The following is a 13,286-nucleotide window of genomic DNA, read 5'->3' as shown; positions in this document are numbered from 1 at the left end:
TCCCTCCTTCCTTCCTTCCTTTCTTCCTTCCTTCCTTCCTTCCGTTCTGTTTTTCACTCTTGTTTCCCAGGCTGGAGTGCAGTGGCACAGTCTGGGCTCACTGCAACCTCTGTCTCACAGGTTCAAGCTATTCTTCTGCCTCAGCCTTCCAAGTAGCTGGGATTAAAGGCATGCACCACCACACCCAGCTAATTTTGTATTTTTAGTAGATGTAGGATTTCTCTGTGTTGGTCAGGCTAGTCTCAAACTCCCAGCCTCAGGTGATCTGTCCGCCTCAGCCTCCCAAAGTGCTGGGATTATAGGCATGAGCCACTGCGCCCAGCCTGTGCTGTTTCTTCTGATAAGTTACAGTTTCTTTTATATATTTTTACTTCTCAAATCTGAAAGTATTAATTCAGAGAATTAGAAGTTGGTTAGTGCATGAGAAAAGTTAGATTGAGATGTTTATTTTACCTGATTTTTTTTAAGTGGAATTGTTATATTTAATATATAGAAGAGTGTTTTAAAATGTTTTCTCTGTATTATATTATTCTTTGTTATTTGGAAACAGAATAGATGACTAAATGTTTCTGAAATTGTACTGAGTCATTATTCCAGTGTGTTGAACATTTGCTATTAAAATGCTGGGCAGTGACTTGAATTAAGTTGCTTTCTTGGGAGAAAGGCTCTGTTACTTAGCAACACCTAATATCCTATGATGATACGAAAACACTCTGTGACAATAATGGAGAAATGTTCTTGGCTTTCTTGGACAAGAAAAAGGCATCGATGCTTTGATACAGAATTATGAGCAACTTGAGATTCCTTTCTTCAGATAACATTGTCCTGGGGCTAGAAAATCCATGTTTAAAATAAGCATGAGTGTTCAGCTGCATCAAGAGACTGTTCTGTCTCCAATTATTCTAGTGTGATGTTCATTCAGGGATACTTGAATAAAGCCTGGTGCCAAAAGAAGTAGTTTATTTATCTACTCATCTCTGATTTTTATTTAGAAATGGGAGGGCATCTAGGTTATTTGAAAAAGGAACTACAGCCACTTGACTAACACACTGCATAAGTGGAGGGGAAGAGAAATATCTTTCCATCTTAGGTTCATGGCTGAGATCTTTATAACAACAAAAGACAGATTAGGCCAGGCGCAGTGGCTCACACCTGTAATCCCAGCACTTTGGGAGGCCAAGGTGGGCAGATGACGAGGTCAGGAGATTGAGACCATCCTGACCAACATGGTGAAACCCTGTCTCTACTAAAAATTCAAAAATTAGCTGGATGTGGTGGCACGTACCTGTAATCCCAGCTACTCAGGAGGCTGAGGCAGGAGAGTGGCTTGAACTCGGGAGGTGGAGACTGCAGGGAGCCAGGATCACGCCACTGCACTCCAGCCTGGTGACAGAGGGAGACTCTGTCTCAAAAAAAAAAAAAAAAAAAAAAAAAAAAAGATATATTAACCAAAGAAAAGCATACACATTTATTTAATATACACAGGAGCCTTCATAAGGAAATGAAGTCCCAAGGAAACAAACCTGTGTGGTGTTTATGCTAGGCTTAAACCAGAGAAGTAAATAGCCATGGAGAAGTAGGATTGAACAAAGGAGGCACGATCTAATGGCATAAACCAGGAGGAACTTAATCAGATTCTTCTCTGTGTCCCTGTGTCTTCCGAGATAAGGATGCTCCCTTCCTCTGGGTGTAGGCAGGGCACCTCTGTAATGAAGGTCTTATCACCTACTTCAGGGGAAGATTAGAGAAATCCTTCTTAGGTTTTTTGACCTGCTTCAGGGGAGAAGGGGTGGGAGAACTGAGAGTTACCCTCCTGCTTCTGCTGTTTTCTCAAATGCCAAGATACTATATTGTGGGGTAGTGTGTACTGAATCCCATCAAAAGTCAGTGAAAACTGACACATGCCTGTAGTCCTAGCTATTCAGGAGGCTGAGGCTGGAGGATTGGTTGAGCCTGGGAGGTTGGGGCTGCAGTGAGGCATGATTGTGCCACTGAACTCTAGCCTGGTCAACAGAATGAGACCCTGTCTCAAAAAAATAAAAAAGAAAAATAAATAAAATCAGCAAAAGTCTATATAAATAAATGGCTGTTGTTTTTACAAATATTTCCTAGAAATACCAGATGTGGTAAGATTCTAGATCATTTTAACACTTTTGATATTTTGTTGCCAAAAGCTAGTACTTATGTAATTTGTGTGTGTGTGTGTGTGGTGTGCATTTTCATATAGTAAACAAAGTATGGGTTCTTCAGTTTTTTGGTTCTTAATTTTAAGAGAGAACTTCATTGACTTCAAGTAAAAGAATACTCTTTACTCCACCTCTTTAAAATAATGTATTTTCAGTGAAATTGAAATGAGTAAATTTTAAGAAAACCATTCTGTAGACATTTTCTTTCCACTTACCCTTTTCTCGCCCCATTGGTTGCTATGGCAATGACTCCCAGCAGCCCTTAGAGCAAATGCCAGGCCGTGCGGGGTTCCCCGCAGTGAAGCCACATGTCTGATGCTGCACAACAGTTTGTGCTGACTCAGCCATGCACAGGAGGAGTGCTGCTGGTTCTATCTTAAGTTTTGAATTAAAAACTAAACTGGCATTGCAGTCTTGATTTTCAAAATGAAAACCAAGTCAGTTTCAAAACCAAATCATTTTCCCTTCACCCCTTGAAATTCTAGGTTCAGCTTTTGTTGTACTTACTAAAGAGAAGCAATCGTCACAGAGATTTACAGGAAACCCCAGAGATTTTGGATGGAGGGAGGCAGCCTAGGAGGCTGAGAGGAAGGGAAATCTATTACGCAATCAAAATAAACCTCTTATTTAATCCTGAAGCCTGACTGTGGAGACAGAGATAGTGTCCATGTTAGATTAGTCTTACGACTGGCCTGTGTAAAGGCTGCCTTAAATTTGGTCTCTGTGAACTTTTGTTGATTGTCATCATCAACATATTTTTCCTGGAAACAAATAACTGCACTGCATGAGAGATTCATCTGTAGTTTACGAACCTAGTGGCCCATGAGAAGCACCTGAGCACCTCGTTACAAAGATTCCTAAACCTACCCCAGACAACCTGGCTCAGAATCTCAGCCTGTGGGACCCAGTCATGGTTCTGTTTTATAAGCGCCAAGGGTGATATTTTAGGTAGTATGGGGGAGAAAGTATTATTTTTTTCCTCACCCATTGCAAGGTTTGTGGCTGAGACCCTTATAACAAAAAGCAGATTAACAAGAGAAAAGCATAACAAATTTGTTTATCCAAAATTTTATACAACACAGGAGCCTTCAGAAAGAAAGACCCAAAGACCCAGGGAAAACTGTGTTTTTATGGACAGTCCTGCAGAAGTATGACTGGAGGACAAAAGGGTATGATCTAGTTGGGGGGAATTCAGGAATGCCTGTTTGTTATGATTCTTTTTTTTTTTTTTTTTTTTTGAGACAGAGTCTCACTCTGTTACCCAGGTTGGAGTGCAGTGAGATAATCTCTGCTCAATGCAACCTCCGCTTCCCGAGTTGAAGCAATTCTCCTGCCTCAGCCTCCCGAGTAGCTGGGACTACAGGCATGTGCCACCACATCCAGCTACTTTTGTATTTCTAGTAGAGACAGGGTTTCACCTTGTTGGCCAGGCTGGTCTCAAACTCCTCAGGTGATCCACCCGTCTTGGCCTCCCAAAGTGCTGGAGTATCAGGCGTGAGCCACCGCGCTCAGCCTTGTTGCGATTCTTGTGCATGTGTGTGTACTGTTCCCTTCCTCTGGGTGTAGGGCAGGACACCTGTCACATACACTTCGGCAGGGGGGAGAGGGAGGGAGGTCAGAGAGTGACCTTCCTAGGTTTTGTGGCCTGCTTCTAGGAAGTGGGGGCAGGGGCTTTCTAGTTTCTGTGGCCCACTTCAGGAGAGAGGGGGTAAGAGAAGATCAGAACACATAATCCTGCTTCTGTGGTTTTCTCAGTTTCCTTCAGTGTAAAATACTCAGTCTGCTAAGGTGCTACATTTTAGGGTATTGTGTTCTGAATCCTGACAATAGCAATAAATCTAAGCCTGACCAATAATCTAAGGAGATAGGCCTGGGAACCATTGTTTCAGCTCTGAAGGGAACTTATTACCTCAAATGTCTACCAGTTGAAGAGATAGCTGTGATGGTGTGATGAACAGGTCACAGCATTTGGATTCAGCAGAACTGACCTTGACATTGGCCAAGTCACCTCAGTTCTCCGAGTATCAGTCAATTCATCTGCAAATGGAGGCATTTACGAAAGTGTGGGGAAGAATCGATGACACAGTGAACTGTGAAATATTTCTTTCATACAACGAGGTATTATGACCATGTGAGGATTCTGAAGATAGCTTCTTAAAACTGAGGGAGAAATTCGAAGCCATTTTATCTTTCCTTTAAAATGATATTAGAGAATTTTATACATGATTTGTTAGAGAAAAAATTGAACTATATGCTAGGAGACTTTATAACACTTTTCATATTTTGTTGCCAAAAGCTAGTACTGACATAATTTATGTGTGTGTGGTGTGTATTTTTGTATGGCAAACAAAGTATGGGTTCTTTTTTTTTTTTTTTCTGTTGCTTAATTTTAAGGCAGAACTAAATTGGCTTCAAGTATTAGGTTGGTGCAAAAGTCATCATGGTTTTTTTCATTACTTTTACTAGCAAAAATCACAATTACTTTTGTACGAACCTAATAAAAGAATACTCCTTACAAACCTCTTTAGTCTATAGTTTCTACCCATAAATTAGCTTCATAACCTTATATGAGATTTTCGTTCTTTGGTCTTATTTCTTTATCAAATGGAGTCTGAAAGTAAGGGTGGGTGACTGTGAGAGAAGGTCCATGATTTCTTAGTTCATTTTGCCTGAATTAAAAGTCTCTGATTTCGTGATATGGTGAAAACATAGCAATTAATGTATCGGAAGGGCTGGACCTGTCATCTTTTAAACTCCATCTAACTATGGGTCTAAATAAAAATTGTAGGATAACCCAAATTCTAAGGCCTGAAAATGTTAATAAAAATTCAACAGAAATATATGTGTTACAGAGTATTTGGCACTTTTAGTCTCTTATTATTATGCTTTCTGTTTTATGAGGCACTGAAAAAAAAGGATTACCTATAAATCTTTTTGCTTGTCAAGTTTCTTCAGCTTGATAAAGTGGATTTTAAAAGATAATGTGCACATAGTAATTTGTTTTTCTAGTAGTACTAACGGATTTTAATTTTGAATACAGCTCTAAAGAGGAAACTGTTTTACTTCTTTTAACTGAAGAGATAATTGTCTTTGAGAAAAAAATTGTATCTGTCTAAAGCTTTTAGATTTCCAATCACTTTTATATAGCATTGTTTGGGACAGTGTCGGAACAGTGTGTCCTAGCAATTGAATAGGATCTTCAAAATCAGTCACTTCTGTGTTCAGTAGGTTTAGATGGACTATCTAATATATGCCAGCCACTGTTGTGGGTAAAGAAGACTGCAGAGAGTTGGGTGGACAAGGAGCTCATGGAGTTTATATTCTAGGGGAGGGAAGTCGAAGGAAATAAGGAATCTAAAAAGATACTTTTCAGCTAGGACCATGAACACCGATGGGCAAAACTGGAGACAGGGTCTTACTTTGTCACCCAGGCTGGAGTGTGGTGGTGTGATTATGGCTCAGTGCAGCCTCAACCTCCTGTGCTCATGCAGTCATCCCACCTCAGCCTCCCAAGTAGCTGGGACTATAGGTGTCCACCCTCATGCCTGGCTGATGTTTTAATTTTTTGTAGAGATGGAGTCTTGCTATATTTTCCAGGCTAGTCTTGAATTCCTGTCCTCAAGCAATCTTTATTCCTTCCAAAATGCTGGGATTACTGTACCCAGCCCCAAAAAATTATTAATAAAATTGTGTAACTATGACGTATGCTCAATTCTTTTTTTTTTTTTTTAGGCAGTCTTGCTCTGTCACCCAGGCTGGAGTACAGTAGCATGATCTCGGCTTACTGCAACCTCCACCTCCTGGGTTCAGGTGATTCTCCTGCCTTAGCCTCCCGATTAGCTGGGATTACAGGTGTGTGTCACCATGCCGGCTAATTTTTGTATTTTTTGTAGAGACAGGGTTTCACTATATTGGGCAGGCTGGTCTCGAACCCCTGACCTTGCTAGTGATCTGCCCGCCTCAACCTCCCAAAGTGCTGGGATTACGGGCATGAGCCACCGTGCTCAGCCTAAGTATACCCAGTTTTTTAATGTTTCAGGATTGGGATTTTTTTTGCTGAGTTTTATTCTGTTGAGTTTATATCATTCTCCCACAAAACAGAAAACAATACAAAGAAATTAAGGAAAGCTGAATAACTCATCTGTTAGCATTTAGGCAAATAAAGTCAGAACAAGCTAGATGCAGGATTATTGGAAATGTCAACCAAAACGAGGCCTTGGCATGATACAGTAGAAAATGTAGCTGACCAGTGGGTTGAGAATTGGCGAGAACATCTATACTATTCAGTATAGTTTGCAGATATTAGTTGTTTTTCCTGACAACACACTAAAATAAGCAAGTAACTTCAGCTGCTGGTATTTTTCTCAATGCTCTTATCTCTCTGAATTATAACTAGTCATATGTGTGCTTGTCTCTGATTACAGATTTTCAGGTCCTTGAAAACAAATTCAGTATTGTATTCCCTTTGTATCACAAGCCTGGCCTGAATTTGGATTCAATTCATATTAGTTCATTGAATAAATAGGATTATAGTAGGGTCACAAAAAAGCATTGACTAGAAAAATATAGCTGCTGGTTTTGGCCAGGCATGGTGGCTCACGCCTATAATCCCAGCACTTTGGGAGGCCGACGCAGGCAGATCACGAGGTCAAGAGATCAAGACCATCTTGGCCAACATGGTGAAACCCCGTCTCTACTAAAAATACAAAAATTAGCTGGGCGTGGTGGCGCATGCCTATAGTCCCAGCTACTACTGAGGAGGCTGAGGCAGGAGAATCGCTTGAACCCAGAAGGCGGAGGTTGCAGTGAACCAAGATCGCGCCACTGTACTCCAGCCTGGCAACAGAGCAAGACTCTGACTCAAAAAAAAAAAAAAAAAAAAAACTGCTAGTTTCAAAAGTCAGAATAATAAATCTATAACTTAGTCCCTCAGTGGGATGTTGATAAGGGAACCAATTTTTTTAGGGTCTTTTAAGCCATTTATGGGGTTCTTTTTAAAATTGTGGTAAAATATACATAACAAAGTTTACTATTTTACCATCTTTAAGTGTATCGTTCAGTGTTAAATACATTTACATTGTGTAACCATCCATCTCCAGAACTATTTTATTTTCTCAAACAGAAACTACAGAAAGGGTTTTGATTCTACACTTTACTAGCACACAATTGTAAAGCTGTTTCAGTGGCCTGCATATCACGGGACAAACAGTTGATCCAGTGGTGGCATTTCTCTGCATCTGCAGATGTTCCAGGGTCGTCTTCTTGCCTCAAAGAAGAGACTCCGTGGAGAACAATGTTAGTCTCTTCCTCTAATGGTTCCCACCAGAGGGCTGTATGGCTTTTCTTCATGCCATCGTGGGTGAAACTGCTTTCTTTCTTAAGTCTCCATTTTTCTTAAAACAAACAAAAGTTAAATAGAAAAGAGCAGCTTTGTCACCAACTTAAGACTACATGTAAACCTCAACAATAACTATATCATGGAAACAAAAATCATGTGGTTTTGTTTCCCCTAACATTATTTGGACTCGTATCTCCCAGGCATTTTTAGGAAACATCCACTTTTAGGGTAACAATCCCATTTTACATAAGAAATCTGGGTTCATAGAGGCTTAGTAATTTGTCCAAGGAATCAGAGATGTTAAGTGCCTTAGCTTGTGTTTGAACTTAATTGTGACCCTAACCCTTACCCTTTCTATTCTGCCATAAGAATGTGTGATGCTTCAGCCTCCCAGAGTGCTGGGATCACAGGCATGAACCACCATGCCCAGCCTCATTTCAGTGTCTTTAATAGCTACTAGTTCATCACAGTTTTACATTTATTCTTGCACTAAACATTGTGTTTTAATTTTTTTGAGAAATGTATCTACATCATATAGATTTAAGAATGTACCAACTTATAGTTTGTATTGATGTACTGTCCATAATTTTATTTAAAAAACCTGTCTGCAGTTATTTTTCTCTTTTAGTTCTGTAATTTTTTAAAATTTATTTTAGAGATGGGGTCTCACTCTGTAGCCCAGGTTACAGTGCAGTAGTACAATCATGGCTCACTGTAGCCTTGAACTCCTGGACTTAATGATCCTCCCGCCTCAACCTCCGAAGTAGCCAAAATTATAAGTGCGTGCTGCTATGCCAGGTTAACTTTTCAAACTTTTTGTACAGACAGGGTCTCGCTATGTTGCCCAGGCTTGTCTCAAACTCCTGGGCTGAAGCAGTCCTCCCAAAATGCTGGGATTACAAGCATGAGTCACTGTATCTAGCTTTGTAATTTATTTTATCATCTATCTTTTCTCATTAAGTTTTAAAGAGCCTATCTTATTAATGTTTTCCAAGAAGTAGGTTTTAATTTCATTGAACTTCAGAATGTATTTTTATATTGATTTGTTGGTGACAGTTCTATATTCATTCATTAGCAGATGCCTTTATCTTTGCTATTTTCTGTCTTCTTATTTCTTTGCATTTGCTATGTAGCTATTTTTCCAATTTCTTGGTTATAATGCTTTTTTTTAACTTTTCTTGTTTTCTGGTAAATTCTTCAAAATTATAAATTGCCTTCTAAATTCTTCTTTAGCTGTGTCTCTGAGTTTGACATCTAGAATTATAATTTTCATTCAATTGTGAATACTGTATTTCTTAATTTTCTGTTTAAAATCTTGAGTTTTTTACTAATATTATTTCTAAACACCTGAGGTTTTAAAGTTATCTTTTATTGTTAATTTATAATGTTTTGTTTTATTACGTTATATTTCAAGAACACAGCCTGTGTAATATTGAGTCTTTGAGAGCTATTGAAGTTTCTTTTATGGCTCAATATGCAGTCTGTTTCTGTACTTGGTCTGTGTGTGATTTGCAAAAAATGTGCATTTTGTGTCTGTCAGTTGTACAGTTCTCTTATATCTACTATTTTGAGTATTGTCTTGTTAAAGTTATCAACATCTTTTTTTTATTACTTTCTGAGAAAGGTGTGTTAAAATTGGTGTCTCGTGTTGTTTTCTTAGCTGTGATATCATTTCTTAACTGTCTTACCATATAAGTCCAATAAACAAAGCAGATGAGAGCATAAGTGCTCTGGTTGAATCTGGAGAAAAGTTCTTAAATGGAACCTCCTCTCAGCCCCCCATCCTGGGGGACTCTATGGCACCTCTGCAGAATGCGTAAAATGGAATATTATTGCTGTAAACAGCCTGTCAACTAACCTTTCAGTCTTATTTCTGATCACCCACCCACTAGTCCAAAGAATTTCCAGTTTGCAGCCAACAGCTACCTATGTTCTCCTCCCTATCCCAGCTGCCATTTTTTTCCTCTTGCCATTTCACCCACCAAGATTCTTCATCACATAATCAAATTGCGTACCTTACTCAAGACTCTGCTTAAATTTTCCTAATTCCAAAAAATGTTTTCTAGCCATATCCATTTTTGGAATTCTAAAAGCAATTACTGGGGCCAGGCATGGTGGCTCATGCCTATAATCCCAGCACTGTAAGAGGCCGAGGCGGGCGGATCACCTGAAATCAGGAGTTTGAGACCAGCCTGGACCGCATGGTGAAACCCTGTCTCTACTAAAAATAAAAAAATTAGCTGGGTGTGGTGGCGCATGCCTGTGAGCCCAGCAACTCAGGAGGCTGAAGCACAAGAATCTGGGAGGTGGAGGTTGCCGTGACCCAAGATCGCACCACTGCACTCCAGCCTGGGTGACAGAGCGAGACTTCATCTCAAAAAATAAAATAAAAGCAATTATTGGTGGCACAATTAATTTAGTATTTATTCACTGATCTAATTAATAAGTTAGTATTTATTCAGTGACCAGCAGTCGTAATGGTTGGGAATTTAAAAAATAATTGCAGTCGTTGAATATTTGTTGTGTTAACTTCATTTCTCCTATTATGCTGTGTGATCATCTTTACTGCAATGCATGTCTTACTCGTCTCTATTCATTCAAGAACCCACACAGCATCTTGTTCTTGGTTACCGACCAGCAAAAATGCCTTGTATTTATTCATTTCAGTGTAAATATGACTTAACTCTTTTCCTGTATAGTTAACAGTTTTGCGATCTTGCAAGTCCTTCATTTTACTGTATTTTGCTAAATGTGTTCATTTATTAGTAACAAGGTTTGTTCAGTGAGAGTTCTTTAAGATTCTCTTCAAGATTCTTGTAAAGCAGATTTATTTTCATTCTAAAATAAGCCCCCCTTATGCCTTATTCTTTTATTATAAACTTATGCATAAAGTCATTTTTATGAGTTTAAATTTATCTACTCACTTATAAAGCAGTGTTTGTTAAGTCTGGTAAAGCGATGGAGTGGACTGGGCTATCTTCTTCCCCACTCTACCTTAAGACAAATGATTTGACTTGAGCTTTTAATTTGCAAGGTTCCCTCCTAAGGACAGCAAATGTAATATAAGTGAAGCATTAGAATGAGCATTTAGAGTTCCAAGAGTGTCACAATCTACTAATTTGTTATTTAAAAGCTGATGAGATGATTGCTTCCAGCCATGGTAGTAGACATGTAGCTTTTGAGTGTGGTGGCACACCTGGCCTGATCTTGTGCTGTGTGGGGCACAGGACATGCTTAAGGCAGTGCTATCCTCACACTGATTTGTCAGTGTGGTTTTGCTGCACAGAACCAACACAAGTGAGACATAGCCAGCCATCTCCTAAAACAGATCCTTTTGACCCTAACATAGAGGTAGCAAAGTGAGACAGAAGATGGAATAAGAGAAGTATAGAACACCTATAAACTATGAGCCGCTAAGCCCTTTAACATGTATGTTGTTTAATTTTCTCAACATCCATGAAATGGATAGTAACAATTTATAGATGAAGAAGTGGAACCTCATAGAGATGGATAAAACTATGTATTCATTGTTAGATATTGACTAAGTGGTAGATATGTGGAATGAATTCAAATATGACAACTAAACCAACACCCTTAATTTCTCTTACTTTTGCTCCCATAACCCAGTGTTATTTGGTACCCTTCATATTAATATATATTAATGTAATTATTTAGAATTAATTGTTGATTTTCTTTCCTACTGGACCATAAGTCCTAAAAGGAGAAACCATGATTGTTTTGTTCGGCGTTATATCTCTAAGACCAAACACTTTGCTTGCCTTAAATCTGGTGCTCAGTTAATATTTTTGTTTCCCTTTTTAGTGCGGGTGGGTTGGGGCAGATAGGAAAGGGACCATGGTTTCTGCCACTTTGTGTTGATTGACTTGGGTAAGAAAAGAGTCCACAGAAAGTCTAGGCCAGTGTGAACCTGAACAATCAGAAGGTCTTATGGGTGAGTTAAACTTCTTAGGAGGAAATAAAATAATTTTTAACTGTAACCTACATCTAAGGCCATGCATGGCCTTAAGTACCTTCATTCTCAAAAATAAACTATTACAGAGGTTGGCACAGTGCCACATACTAGTAGTTCCAGCTACTTGGGAGGCTGAGGCAGAAGTTGGAGGCTGCAGTGTGCTATAGTCACGCCTGTGAACAGCCACTGCAGCACTCCAGTCTGGGCAATATAGCAAGACTCTGTCTCTTCAAAAACAAAAAAGGTACCGTGGTTGAGAAATCACAGTAAGGATGGGGAAATGCTGACATCTCAATAATACAGATCAAGCTACTCTATTTAATGTTTTAAAAATTCTTTTAATAGAAAAAATCAGACAAAGATATGCAGATCTGCCTGGAGAACTGCACATTATTGAACTTGAAAAAGATAAGAATGGACTTGGACTCAGCCTTGCTGGTAATAAAGACCGATCACGCATGAGCATATTTGTGGTGGGAATTAACCCGGAAGGACCTGCTGCCACAGATGGACGAATGCGTATTGGAGATGAACTCTTAGAGGTGAGAAGCATATGTTTTTAACTTATCTTTTGGTGAAGTGGATGGGTGCAGTGGATGTTCTATAGGAAAATGAGGTGAAAGGAAAGAATGATGTCAAATTATATTTCCTTCAACTACTTAAAATCATTTTCAAAACAAGAACAGAAATGTTGCTTGCAAATGTTATTTGCTGCTTACGTAAAACTAATCTCACAGAATATTTTAGAAGTTCTTCAGTAAAATATCATCGAAACATATTAAAACCTTTGTTTTAATATCAATTTTAAATATTCAAAATTAATTTGTTTGTATATTAACCTAATTTTGGTAGTATTTATCAAAATTCTCTTTGGGTTGAGGCCGGGCGCCGTGGCTCAAGCCTGTAATCCCAGCACTTTGGGAGGCCGAGACGGGCGGATCACGAGGTCAGGAGATCGAGACCATCCTGGCTAACACGGTGAAACCCCGTCTCTACTAAAAAATACAAAAAACTAGCCGGGCGAGGTGGCGGGCGCCTGTAGTCCCAGCTACTCGGGAGGCTGAGGCAGGAGAATGGCGTAAACCCGGGAGGCGGAGCTTGCAGTGAGCTGAGATCCGGCCACTGTACTCCAGCCTGGGCGACAGAGCGAGACGTCTCAAAAAAAAAAAAAAAAAATTCTCTTTGGGTTTTGAATTAATCGTATGTGTAACTGTTATTGTTCTTCAGGTTTTGGGGGCGGGGAAGTGGGGAAGATGTTACAGCCAACAAGAGCCTGTGAACTTCTCAGAAATAATAGTTAATGTCTGTGAAGTTCAGGCTATGGGTTAAGGTTACATAGATTCTTTCTTTAGGAATAGAATAGACAAAAGAGAAGCTAAGAAGATGACTGATCCTCTTTAAATTACTCTAGATAATTTCATTAATAATCTGAAAAGGTTATTATTCTTCTACACTTAAATTCAAGGTATCTGTTCTGAGCTTATCTTAGTTTGATGCTCATTTGGTTGTTCATTCACTCATTCTTTCAGCTAACACTTTTGAGTGTCTGTTAGGACCAGAAACAGAAAAAGAGATGAAGACATCCAGTTCCTTCATTAGTATAGCTCACAGTCTAGAAGAAGAAAACAGATGTGAAAAGATATTTGTATTACAAAATGAGAAATGCAATAATGATGATATGATGATGATGATGATGATGATGACAATAACTGCTAAAATATACCTGGTACCAAACACAACAACCTCTTTTTTTTTTTTTTTTTTTTTTTTTTTTTTTTTTTTTTTTTTT

The 13,286-nt window shown here is 39.0% G+C and overlaps 1 protein-coding gene across 6 annotated transcripts in view; it reads left to right on the top strand.

Moving 5' to 3' along the window:
• PATJ (PATJ crumbs cell polarity complex component) overlaps positions 1-13,286 on the top strand; it is a 441,042-nt gene that overhangs the window by 239,387 nt on the left and 188,369 nt on the right. For all 6 annotated transcript variants that reach the window (XM_017877225.1, XM_017877223.1, XM_017877224.1 and 3 more), the window contains exon 28: positions 11,843-12,039. In XM_017877225.1, the coding sequence (XP_017732714.1) occupies positions 11,843-12,039 (197 nt within the window). The remainder of the gene's footprint in view (positions 1-11,842; positions 12,040-13,286) is intronic.

The sequence above is a fragment of the Rhinopithecus bieti genome, unplaced genomic scaffold (genome assembly GCF_001698545.2).
Source record: "Rhinopithecus bieti isolate Rb0 unplaced genomic scaffold, ASM169854v2 scaffold_6380, whole genome shotgun sequence".
Lineage (NCBI taxonomy): Eukaryota > Metazoa > Chordata > Mammalia > Primates > Cercopithecidae > Rhinopithecus > Rhinopithecus bieti.
This window is presented reverse-complemented; position numbering and strand designations above follow the sequence as displayed.